Below are 13378 nucleotides of genomic sequence, written 5' to 3'. Positions count from 1 at the left end.
CATCACCCAGCCAGCTATAAAATCTGCACTAGCATAATAATACTTTTATTTAACTGATAAGATATTGTCAAAGAAATACAAAGAGTATACACCCAGGCATGCCTATACTCTGCCTAAACCCTCATAGAGTCACAGCCATCCACACATTCACACCTTAGGCAGACAGCAAAGGTTCTGCTGAAGGTCATTCCTAATGATTAAAGAGGCACGTTTGCAATGATTTTCAAATGACCCATGGGACACCTCGACCACTGACACCTCTTCAAGAGAAAATTACTTTATTGTGCCCTGGGATATCTGACAGTTTAATAGACAGTGAGACAGTAAAGAGCAGTAGAATGGGACAGAGATGTAAAGACAAACAGAAAGCCTGACACAAAGACTTAATAGAGTTACAAACTGAATGTCATGCAGATATAAAGATGTACAGTACAAGCATGAAACAAAGAGAAGAAGTCAGACAGGCAGGTATGTGAAGACATGCATATTGTACATACATACATACAACCAGAAAGACAACCAGGCTAGCCCAAATCTAGAAATCCGTCTATCTATGTAATAACAATCCTAGTCAGCTCCAGTGGGAATATGACCCCAATACAATTCCAGCGCGCACACACACACACACACACACACACACACACACACACACACACACACACACACACACACACACACACACACACACACACACACACACACACGCACACACACACACACCTTCTTTTCAAGCCGCTGATGCAGACGTTCTTTTTGTAATGGCCACACTGATGGTGTGATGGCTAATTTCACCTTCATACACTTTATGAGTGTGTGAGTATAATAATCACCTTGAGCCATGCAAGCAATGGATTCCCCCAGCGATTGGGTAGGACACACACATGCACTCTCCCATTTGGTGCTGATATTTACATATATACGACCATAGCACTTTAAGAAAAGTCACCTTCACAGATGATTCAAGGTTACTGCAACAATCTGAAAAAAATGTGTACATTACTAAGGAGATTAAGCAAATCATTTCCATTGTAAAAACTGTCTTAGGGATTAAAATGATATTTTCCAGACAGTCCATTCAACACCTTCTTTGTAGAGCTTTGTAAATAAGCGCAGATACATGTGTATAATAGATTAATTTTTATGAGGGTTTTATCGTTTTTTTTTAAAAAACATGATCACACAATCACACAAGCTGCTGACATCAGCAGCTAATTTCACTGCATCTGACAGACACATCATTGCTGGGGCTTGCATCATAAGGTTTTAAAACAGCATGCATTTTACAGAACTTCACAGCTCATTATCACTATAACCCAGCAATGAACTGTGCTCTACTGGATTCTGAAATCAGCCATAATGCACCACTGATAATGAGTCTTAGAAAATAGTTTAGCAGAGACAGGAACAGTGTTATTTGGGGTGACTTTCTTCACACAGGTAGTATTTGATTTCCTTCCTAAGTCAAAATTGTCTCTGCATTCATTTATCCATCTGTCTTGGTCTACCTATTCCCCACCTCCTTCCCCTCCTAGTATCCATCTATACAAAGAAAAAAAAAACGGCTAACTAGCTCCCTTGTTACTCTTACAATTGGTATCGCAACCAATAAACCATGTCTAATTACACTGCTGGGGAAGATCATTTAGCAATTACGTTGCCTGGCTAAATTTAAACACAGACAAAAACAGATCACAAATCCCCACAAAGTGGGTGACAATAAAGTTCACAGCCTGTAATTTGGTCTATTAACTGGTAAAGATGAACGACACTAATAGTAATAAGCTACAATACACATAAATACATTTTATTACTAATTGGAATCTGTCCTGTCCAAAATTGCTTAAAGGTGTAGATGATACTTTAGGAATGCCGTGCACAAACTCGAATTATGACCCCCCCACCCCCAAAATGACACACAGGTTATCAATCAATTAAAGTTGCACCAAGAAATGATTAAATTAAATGATTTTCTTTGAATTTTATTGCAAAAATATAAAATTTGATTACACACTACAAAAACATCAACACGAACACAATACATGACAGTTTCAAAGACAAACCCATAGCACATCAATAGCCAAATATTTTTACTGTGCTTTCAATGAATCACAAAACAGTTATTTTGTATATTAAAACCTTATGTGTGAGTTACTGGTAACATGATTATTGTCTTTTACCTGGGAAAACATTATACCACACACCTGCTTTCATATGTTGACAAACTGTGTAAAAGCTGCACATTTTTTCCTAAGACCAAATGTGTGAGTTGGATGTACTTTATGTGGGGCCATTGCTAATAGAAGAATTTTTCCTATTGCGAACTTGCATTTGAAAGTTTACTTTTAATAAGAACTCCAGTGTTAGTCAACACATTAAAACTAGAGTGTCTTTTATTAGTCACTTCATAAATCTTACGACTTAAACTAGCTTTCAACTTCAATTAGTTTTTCCTTTGTGTGGTTTGTGGAATAGCAAATTTACTGTATATAGTTGCCCAGAACAACTTTATCTAAAAAAAAGATGTCAGTGCAAACTTGTAATATCACCAAGGATTTGTGTATGCTAATGAGTTCTGCTGTTGATATCATGTATTGCTTTTTTTTAACATTTGCTAGAATCGAGTTAAACCAATAGTTTATGCAGTGCTTTTATTACTGAGCCAATTCTAACAAACCCCAGTATGTACAAACACATGGACTTTTTATGAAAATGTCTATGTATATTGATGTGAATAATTTACATTACCCTCTTCAGAGAGGTCAATTTTAAAAAACAAAGTTGTTGTTTTGGATGTTTCACCAAATATGTTACAGTATGTAATTTAATTTGACATTACAAAATTGGCTCCTGCATAAACACTTCACTGCATGGCTGATGGAGTTCCAGCTGACAGTCATTGTAGAGTAACAACACATCAATAAATCATTGCAAGACTTGGCTGGTTTGCTGTGCTTGTTTTTTTTTTTTTCCTGCTAAAATGAATTGCTTAATAAGACGGCTAGGATAGAATAAAATCATGCCATTGAAAAAAGTGCTGACAATAAATCATTTCAATTAATGGAAGATATTAGTACAGAAAAAGTTTAAATGTGTAGTTACCGTTGTATGTAGTGACAACAAATTAATATCTGTTTTCACACTTTTATACTTAGCAGTGGTATTGGTAAGATACCACAAACACTTCTTGACAAAATGTCCTAGGTTTGTTGACATCAAGATCAAACGCTGATGACCTCTCGTACAAAATGAGATAACCTGCTGTGTCCCAAAAGAATTCTGTCAAACCCTGTGCTCACATTTTCACATTTTGAAGGTGTATTGTTTTGTCATACACATGAACGTTGTGCTCTACAACAGTGATGTATAGTAGAGTTAATTCATCTTTATAAATATTTTCACTTGCTTGTGCTTAACTTTACGATTCTACAACATGGGAAGCACTGAGTTGAGAACACGAAGTGCTATGATCTGCATTAGGCATTACTGTTTTGTTAGCAATTATGTAGTTAATTATTTTAAAAAATGACACTAAAAGATCAATCACCTATAGAAATTTCAGTCAAATACAAGGGGAAGTTTCTTATAAAGTGCAAAGAAAATTAGTTCCAACATACACATTGTCCGACATTCTTGTTATTGCCTGTAGATATTGTTGGCAAAAAGTAAATACGGTAGAAGGTTAGGGGATAATTAGGGCATAGCATTCTGGCGGGGGAAGAAGTAATGGTGCTCGATAAATGAGAGGCACTTGTAAGGGTGTACTATTCACTAATTGTTCTTTGACATAAAATTCGACATAAGTCTTCGACATAAAATTTGGGTAGGATCAAACACTGAAACTTCAACATTATGTTATTCAGGAAACTTTAATTGAAAACATGCTGAGTGGTAAATTAAAAGCACCCAGCACAATTACTTCACTATACAGTACACACCTTATATTGTTGGTTATAAAAGGTGCATCGCATCATTGATGCGTTCCCTCGCTGAATTAAACATCTGCATAGCCACAACAGTCCACAAATCTTACTGCTAAAATGTTGGTTGCATTGTTGAAGACAAAAATAAGAATTGCTTGTGGGCAATGTGGTTTAAAAAAAGTGAATAAAACCACAAATGTAATAGTGCAAAATGGATACTGTTCCCCAGCATTAAAACTGCAATATCATATAATAATATACAAGCTATAGCTAAATCCTCAAAAAGCTAAATGTAGACTAAAGAGACTAAACAGATGTTTACTGTATTTTTCAAGCAGACTTTCACTCTGGTAGAGCATTTTGACTCTTAAAAACACATACCCATGTTGAAAATGAACTGTGACCATATCCCTCTTGTATTCTGCTATGAAAATAATATTCATGTAATTTATGATCTTGATGCTAAAAGAAAAGGTAGAAGCTTGAGTGCCAATAGTGAGGTGGTTTTCTGCCCCACTGATACATTCTCCCTCAACATGAACATAGAGGAAGGTCTGAGTGTTTAAAAGACAAACATGTTCTCAAAAAGTGAAATGCTCCTTTAAAATCTTACATTCTTTGTGTGTGCTTTTTCTTTCTTCAGTCAGATGACGCCACCTTTTATAAAACTAGTTTTATAATCTCAGTTCATCTTTACCTAGATACCACAGCACTAGCAGTACACTCTGTATAACCAAGAAAAATACTAGCATGTCAAAGAGATATATTGTAAACCTACTGTCAGAACTCAGTTCCTGCTTTAGGTGGACACAATGGCGAAAAAGGGTCAAGTTTTAGTAATGAAGCACTGAGTAGCAATGCATAACATACCATATCAAAGAGAAATAAAGCAAGCAAGGGCTTGATCACTGACATCACTGTATTCCTTTAAATCCTATTATACACCAGATGTTCATATATCAATCCCTGTGCATACTTCTCCTGCTTTTGGAGACAACAGAGTATTTACTGTTGTCTCATCTAGGGCCACTAAAAATACCAAAACCAAAATGAAACACAATTACAAACAACATAAATATTTGATGTTTCAGCATACCTATGTGGGCTCATTTAGCTGGAGACAGATGTGCTGGTTGCCCCCGCCTGACAGTGGCCTATGTCAAAGTAGCAGGAATGCTGATTTAGAATATTTGTCACTCTTTACTAATGTGTACTACTCTGAGATGCTTGATCAATACCACTTTGTCCACATGATGGTAGACAAAAAAACAAAAAACAAAACAATGCTCCCTGCTTTAAATATATAATACATTATATACATGAAAGACATGTAGGCAGATCTGCTCAGTAGTCCAAGAGAGAGTATAATGATGAATGACGAACTGTTAACATTATTTTTGCTCATTTTTTAAAAACACGTTTAAATAAATTATTATTAAGTTGTTTAATATTGCCGCCTTATTTATAGCAGTCCTGTTAGAGTGAGGTTTATTGTAGTGTGGCAGACATGGTGACGAGACTCTGCGGCATGGTGAACTGAACAGATTGCTGAGGGTTTTCTGTGGTACCTGAAGGTTGTTGGTGTTAGGTGAAGGCTCCATGAAGATCTGAGTGCACTACTGAGTGAAGGCTGTATTGGAATTCCATTACAAATTCCATTAAAGTGAAGTTTCCATCCAATACAATATCAATCAACACTCCCATTAGAATCTGCATGATCCTTTCCATGATAATGTGGGTAGCCGATTCATTGTCACATGAACAAATGCTCCATCAGGCTGGACTGAACTGTATCCATGGAGTTCCATAAATGAAATTTCACCTACTTTTAATGTTCCACTGACTCCTACCTGAGTTCCTTAGAACATTATGTGAAATTTCAGTTAGAACCTGTGTCACTGTTTAACATAAATGTCTCTTAGAATGTGCATGACTGAAATCTGAATAATAGTTCACCAGAAAATAGGCGGCTGATGAATGAGAGTCTTAGCAAAACACCTTTGCTCTCCGTCAAGCTGTTTGACTGAGTCGAGATGGTGCTAGAAGTTGCAAAGTGTAAATCAGAGTGAAGAGTCCTTTAAAATCTATAATATACCCAGTACATGAAGCAATTTTCTGACAGAGTTCTATAGGAAATCATAACAATCTTTGCAAAAATTCTCACAGCTTTTCGGAGCAGCTGAATGTCTGATACAATCTGCAGCTGCATTCAGTAGCTGTATTTAACGACCAGAATGGCTTTTTTTTGCCACCTTCTTGACTTATTTGACAGCATTTACTTTTTGTTCTGTGTAGTGCTATACATTCAGGCAGAAAAACACATGTAGAGAGTTTCTTGGTGCTGATAAAGGTCCCACTTGTCTAAGCTCAATAACAGCCAATTATGATTTCGACCTCTTTAAAAAAATGAATGTGATATTATGAAATCTTTTAAATATCATTTAGACTATGATCCTGAACATATGTTGATAAAGCAAAGATCCGCACTAATAAAGATTTTGCTCTTGGTCCATTCTTGTCTTTAGCCTGCCTGAGAATTGTGTTCAATTCATGGACTCCTGATGGATCTACACTTTAACACAAAAATGACAGAGACAAAGCCATTACTGTTCAGGTCACCTGAGACAGGCTGAAACATATCAGTGTGAGCCTGCTGCATGCATCTCCCATATTTGTGTTACAGCTACAAAGTGCTGCTTGCTCTGAGCCAGATCTGTAGTCAATGTATCTTGTCTGATTTGAGAGAAGCCAGTGCACAGTGCACAGAGACATCAGAATCCCCAAGATTCACACAAATAGAATAATAAAAATGAAAAGTCTTTAGCTGATTTTAACGCAGTTCAGTTCAGTCATCTCACCATCATCTTCCACTTAATGTAATAGTTAAGTTCAGTTTGGTTTTAGAGCTGCAATGTCCCCAATGACACCACAAGCAAACTCCACAAACGAGAACCAAAAAATGCAGATCCTCCATCTTAGATCCATATAAACTGGCTTTCCTTGTCCGTAAAAAGTGCTAAGCCATTCTAGGTCCAACGGCAAATCGTTTCATGACATACAAGGTCCATATATTTTGTATATGAAAATATCTTTGTGTGTGTTTGTGTGTGTGTGTGTTTGTGTTTGTGTGTGTGTGTGTGCCTGTACATATGCATCAGATTTTTATAGTAGAGCTGGTGTTGTTCATATGGACTCTCATCTCCTGAATACTAGTGATGATTTTTTTCTGATGTCCAGCCAGGTTAACTCCTACTCTCCGCAAATCCCTGAAAAACAGCACACAAATGACAGGTCCTTATTTTTTAAGAAGTCAGCTAATCAATCTATGTTTTTCTAAATTATGTAAAAATAGCTTATATAGATTCCTTGCTGTTATCTACCTTCCTTTCAGTTCTATATTTCATTACCCTTTTTTACAACTTTGTATTAAATCTTCTTTTGGCTTTGATCTTTAGAAGGTTTATTAACTATGTTTATCTTTTCATCAGTGGGATATGAGGTTGTGTGACTCTCTAAAACTGCATCAAACCCTATTTTCAGTTAATTCTGAGCAAATAAATCCAACACTATTTGTATTGTTGGATGTCCTAATATTTATTTAAATGTTCACATATGCAATAGTACTGTAGCCTTACTCTGACGTCATCTGAGCCACTGTTTCTAGTGATGAGTAACCTCCTTCCATGAAGAGTTCAGTGTAACGACCCATCTTGATGGAGTCAAGCCACTCTCCCACGGTCTGTCTGCGAGTGCTGCAGTCCCCTTCTACACTGGCATGCTCCACTAACAGGTTGGAAACCCTGGCACATAGATGTAGATACAGAAAAGAAAAAAAATTAAAACACAATATTATACATTTATCAATTTTTACAATTTTGAAAAGAATAAAGTACATTAAAGGACTTTACTGGCAGTAGGCCAGGATGCAGTGTGTAAACATCTACATTTTGAAGCCTACTGCTGAGCTCAAGTCAGGCTTCATAATGATAGCTATCCACCATCACACAAAGCTGAAAATGCTGCCTACTCAAAACTCTTTGTCATTCAGCTCACTCTTTACACTAACAAGTAGAGCTCTCCATGCTATTGAGCTGAAACGTTCACGCTAGTTAACAATATTCTCCACGCTACAGCTAGAAAAAAGTCTCTTGTGTGGAAAACGGACAGGCCCTCTTGGTGTCCCTTTAATCTGACTAAGTATCATATGTTTTTGCATGGGCTGTTGGAATTGAATTATTAATTGTATGCCTTTTTGTGTGTGCAATGTGTGTGCAATGTGTGCGTGTAGGTGAAAATAGAAGAGAATAAGAGATCTCACATTATTTAATTATCTCTGCAAAGCAAATAAGGTAATGAGGGTGTCTGTCTCAATGTCTGCTTTACAGCACTTATAGCCATTTTATGCCATTATACACTAATGCAATGCATACATAGTGGGGAAATACTAATTGAATGTTCAAATGTTCTGACAATCAAAGGACACCCCGCTGAATATGATTATGTGCAGTTTAAGAAAAATCAATCAATGATTGAATTACACAGCTACACCTCAATGGAAACTGAAGTGTTACATTTCAGATAACTGATGCTTAGTCTATTAGCTTGCAGTGCAGGGTTTATTTCGTTTGGAAATAATGGCTCGATAAAAACACATGTATTTTCAAGCCTCGGCAAACTTTGCTGACAATGTTGGTAAAAGTGCTACAATTTTATTTGTGATGAACAAACACATTTTCTCAAACAAGAATTACAAATATTAAAATATATAATCATAACTGAGTGAAACTTTTGGCTGGGTTTCAGAAAGTTTCTTTCTGAAGACTCAATAAAGTCTTCTTTATTGAGTCAGGTGAATAATAAAGAAATCCCAGGTCTCTTTTTCACCATGTGAATCCAAGTAGTTATCCTCTATTTTTCAAACTATATATCAAATTACAAGTAGGTCCAGTGTTGTTCTGCAGTAATAGCCTACCTGTGTGACGAGTTGACCAGTTTTTTTAATGAGCTTGGATTGCGAATGAATTTGTCTAACAGACAGACAATCTCATCAAACTTGGGGCGGTTGCTGCGCTCTCGCTGCCAACAGTCCATCATTAGGTGGTACAGAGCCTCGGGGCAGTCCATGGGACCCGGCAATCTGTAGCTCTCCTCTACTGCTTTTATTACCTGCAGACAGACAAGGTGGAGAGTTTTTAAAAAGCCGTGAGTTGTTATGTAGAATATCCCAGGAGACTGCAAAGATATTTCAAAACAAAATACCTTAAAATGTACGTAAAACACAAAAGCAATATACAAATACATGCAAAACATACAGTATGTAAAAAAACTCTTATGCAATTTCATGTAAATAATGTCCATAAACACTACACCACCAGCTAACATTAACCAAATCACTCATCAGTGCTTTGAACCATCATCACCCACCAATTCAATATAGAATCCTCATCATTGGTCTCATTATTAGCATTTAACAGTTTGATGGCATGAGAGACACACTCATTCCTCACCCCGTTCCACCTGGCCTGGGGAGGGGGATGGGTAACCCTTAGATGTATAAGTGGGTAAAAAAAATGACCTGGTGAGGTAATTTGCTTTCAGTATCTTCATATTGATAAGTTGTAATCATTTCATAGTCCAGCTATTTCTTAAAAACATGTTATTGACCTCCCACTTTTTTACCTACAAGCACACACATTTGTGAGGTAAAAAAAAAAAAAAAATGAAGCTAATGTCAGTGTATGTACTGTGTTTGTGTGTGTGTGTGTGACAGAGTATGTGTTTCTTATCATCTATCATCAAATTTGTCTATTTTGTAAGGTGTTTTTTTTGTCCTGGTTCTAAAAACATTTCTGTGACTCAGTGCTGCATCACATAAACAATCACGTTTTCCTGACGTGCTACTTCGTTAATTTTAGTTTTGAGCATAAGGTCAGATAGAGAGCAGGAGTACCAGGATGCAGGATCTTGCTCATGAGAACTCATACTGGAACTCATATATGGGGGGATAGAGTTTGATTAATAATAAATAAACTCTGGTTCTCTCTGTTGGACTGGAGCAGACTGGAGTTTTCAGCCTAGTTCTGCCAGTGCAAGACACTGCAGGGATTTGATTTGTGGGAGTTCATGACAGCCTTTCCTTGTGTCAAATTCACATAAAAGACAGACGTGATAGCACTCCAATACACATGCATGCATGAAAGCACACACGCTAAAGCATGGGAAAGAAGCACAGCATCAAATCATTGCCGCGTGCTGAGAGGGAGACAAACTACACACAGCTGACTGGCGGGGAGGAACGATCAGAGAATGAACAAGACAGACCGAGGTGGGGGAAACAAGGAGAAGGCGGACAGGAGGCAAAAAAGAATATAGACAGAGATTGCATTATAGAGACACCAAATAAAGAGAGAGTGAGGAAAAGAAGTGAAATGGAAGGGGAGAGAAATAGGAAACAGAAGGAAGCTTAGAGAAGGAGAGTGTGAGAGGCTGCACTTTCTTGCTGAGCAGATCAGAGAAAATCCAGCATAACGCTTTCAATTAAACATCAAACGCCTTCTCCTCTCCTCTCATCCTCCTCTACTCTCCTCTCCTCTCCAGACTTCGCTAAAACAGACAGCCTAATAACCAGAAGGAGGAGGGAGGGGTCTGAAGCAGGGGATGAAGAGGTCACTGGAGGGCTGTGCGTACATATGTTGCCTCTGTGTGTGTGTGTGTGCGTGTGTGTGTGTCTCTGGGTGGGTGGGAAGCCACTGCATGTGTGGGGTGTTGAAATCCAATGCTACTTTTTCACTCGTTGTCATATGATGCGATAGCAGATCTCAACATTAAAATTACCTCAATGTTGTTACCTCCTTTTTTCAACGCCTTCTTCTTCTCTGACTCACTTTTCTCCGTTTCCTCTTTGATGATCAGACACATGTAGGTCATTTGAGGACTTGCTGAGTAAAGCTAACCCACTGCCACTTGCAAATCTGTCCATAGCCATTGGTGTACAAGTTTTGAAACTCTGCGTTTGGCAAAATATTTTTTAAATGATAATGACAAATGATAAATAATGCTGTGCTCACATCGTGAAAATGTTAAGCACTAATCAGTGATCTATTATTGCCCACTTGAGTGTGCACCTGGCTATTTTCCTGCCACATTTTTAGTACTGCACCTCTAAAGCAGATTCACCTGTTTCACACACACTTTTCTCGACAACCCACAATCTTTCTTTGTTTTAGCATTAAAACTATTTAATTCTCACTCTCCACACTTTGCAGAATTATAATGCACAGCACTCCTTATTTCACCATTCAGCCAACATTGCATTTTTTCTGCATGTCTTTTTCAGGTCTATATCACCTCTCTTTTTTTTTTAATTTTTTTTATGTAACAAATAATATTCAAGTTAATTTTGTATCAATTAATCATTATTTACTTTTCAACATTAAGCCCTTAGATGACTTGTTTCTAACCGAATTATAAAATGCAGAGAGCCTTGTTTTGACTTGAGTATGAAATATAAAAGGCATTGACTGTTTTTAAGGGTGTGATCCCGTTTGTGCCCAGGGGTAAACTTAAAGTAGCATCTTAATCTCTGATAGATTTATCATAGAAACCATCCATCTGTAGACTGTTTCTGTTGAATGCATTTAAGGACATGAATGCTGCATAATGCCTTTCTGCTCTGGAGAAGGTTATTTTACTTCTAGAAATCCACACATTCACAAGAAACAGGCTATTAGCTTAATGCTAATATTATCTAGTCAAATGCAAGTAAATAATGTGCCTAGAAATTCAGATGAGAGACAATAAATGTGTTTATTCTGGTATTATACATATTTTCCCTAACAGATCTTTTATTTTTTTATTTTTTATTTTTTGTCCTTTCGGCTTATCCCGTGAGTTCAGGGTCCCCACAGTGGATCATTGTCCGCGTGTTGATTTGGCACAGTTTTTACGCCGGATGCCGTTCCTGACGCAACCCTCCCCAGTTTCTGCCGGGGTTGGACCGGCACTGCACAGCTGGGGGATGGGAATGGGCTGTTAGGGGTCCAGTGTCCTGCCCAGAGACACTTCGACATATAGCCAGAACTACTGACCCTGTAGTCCGTGGACGACTGCCTTATCAACTGAGCTCTGTCCCTTTTTTTAATTATTCTAAATGTCCAGTTGTTCTGAAATTCTAATAACTGTAGAAACTTGAGATCTGTTGAGTTGTTACATTTATTTGAGTGTGACATGTTCTTGTGCACTACAGTATAACAGCATGGAGGCAGCAATAGATTATAAAGCTATATAATTACTGATAAATACACATCAGACACAGCAGAAATCTGTGAGCTGTATGAATTTTGGTCTCAAAGGTTTGAAAACATTGTTCTAGCAAGTTTATTCTAGACTCTATTTCAGAAATAGACATACAGTAGATCAGCATAACTCCGAGGCAGCATTTAAATATGGAGCTACAGTCAGCAGCCGGTGAGCTTAACTTAGCACAAAGACTGTGAGGAGTGGGAAACAGCTAGCCTGGGTCTGACCACAGCTTAGGAAATAAATCAGTGCCTCTAAAACTCACTAATCAACACATTGTACCTCATTTATGTAATTCATGCAAAAATAAACAAACAACCAATCAAGAAAAAAAAAGCTGTAAAAATACATTTTGTTATATCCCAGACTCCAGGCTCTGGAGGTGCTGTGATCAAGACATACTCTTGCACAAAACCCCCTGATTAAAACCGTCATCTTAAAAACAGCTGTTAGGATTTCTTGGTTTTTGTATAACTTAACCGTTTTAATTAGCCAAATACAAAGTAAATGTGATTATTTAGTTCCATGAGAAACGGGCCGATGTCACCTGCTGTTAAAAATAAAATTCAGAGCAGCTTCATGTAAATTAATAATTTTCTTAAATTTATTTCCCACAGTTCAACTTAGTGATGAAACTTTGGTGTGAATAACTTGAAACGAGACAAATCCAAACTGGCATACAAGATACAGGATGTCCATCAAACTTACATCTTGATTGGACATCTCCCAATATGGCCTTTCTCCGTATGACATCACTTCCCACATGACAATCCCGTAACTCCACACATCACTGGCTGAGGTGAACTTCCTATATGCGATTGCCTCTGGAGCTGTCCAGCGAATGGGAATCTTTCCACCCTGTGACAAAATAGAAAAAACATTTGCCACATAATGCAGATATGACAGTAGTTTCAAAGTAAATGAAAACCTAAATATTTCCTTGGCTGCTTTTACCAATTTACATCGAAACCAGCTCAAGAATGAATGACCTTTCACTGTAGGAAAACTAGGAACAGAGCTTAATTCAGACACTTCAGCCACACGTAATCCAGGCCACAATTACACTAATGAATACCGGTTAAGGAGCACGTTCATGATACAAAGTTTCACTTTCTTTTATAAATACCCTATCCTAACTGTCGGGGGGCGTGAGGTTCCTC

The 13378-nt window shown here is 37.5% G+C and overlaps 1 protein-coding gene across 1 annotated transcript in view; it reads right to left on the bottom strand.

Moving 5' to 3' along the window:
- Positions 1–2939: 2939 nt before the first annotated feature.
- Positions 2940–13378, bottom strand: part of LOC137103933 (ephrin type-A receptor 5) — a 54386-nt gene continuing 43947 nt past the window's right edge. Inside the window, exons 16-19 of the mRNA XM_067484693.1 lie at positions 12927–13076; positions 8893–9086; positions 7556–7720; positions 2940–7186 (exon numbers count right to left, since the gene is read on the bottom strand). Coding sequence (XP_067340794.1) covers positions 7075–7186; positions 7556–7720; positions 8893–9086; positions 12927–13076 — 621 coding nt within the window. The 3' untranslated portion in view covers positions 2940–7074. The remainder of the gene's footprint in view (positions 7187–7555; positions 7721–8892; positions 9087–12926; positions 13077–13378) is intronic.

The sequence above is a fragment of the Channa argus genome, chromosome 18 (genome assembly GCF_033026475.1).
Source record: "Channa argus isolate prfri chromosome 18, Channa argus male v1.0, whole genome shotgun sequence".
NCBI classification, from domain to species: Eukaryota; Metazoa; Chordata; class Actinopteri; order Anabantiformes; family Channidae; genus Channa; species Channa argus.
Note: the sequence above shows the minus strand (reverse complement) of the source record. Positions and strands in the feature narration are given on the sequence as shown.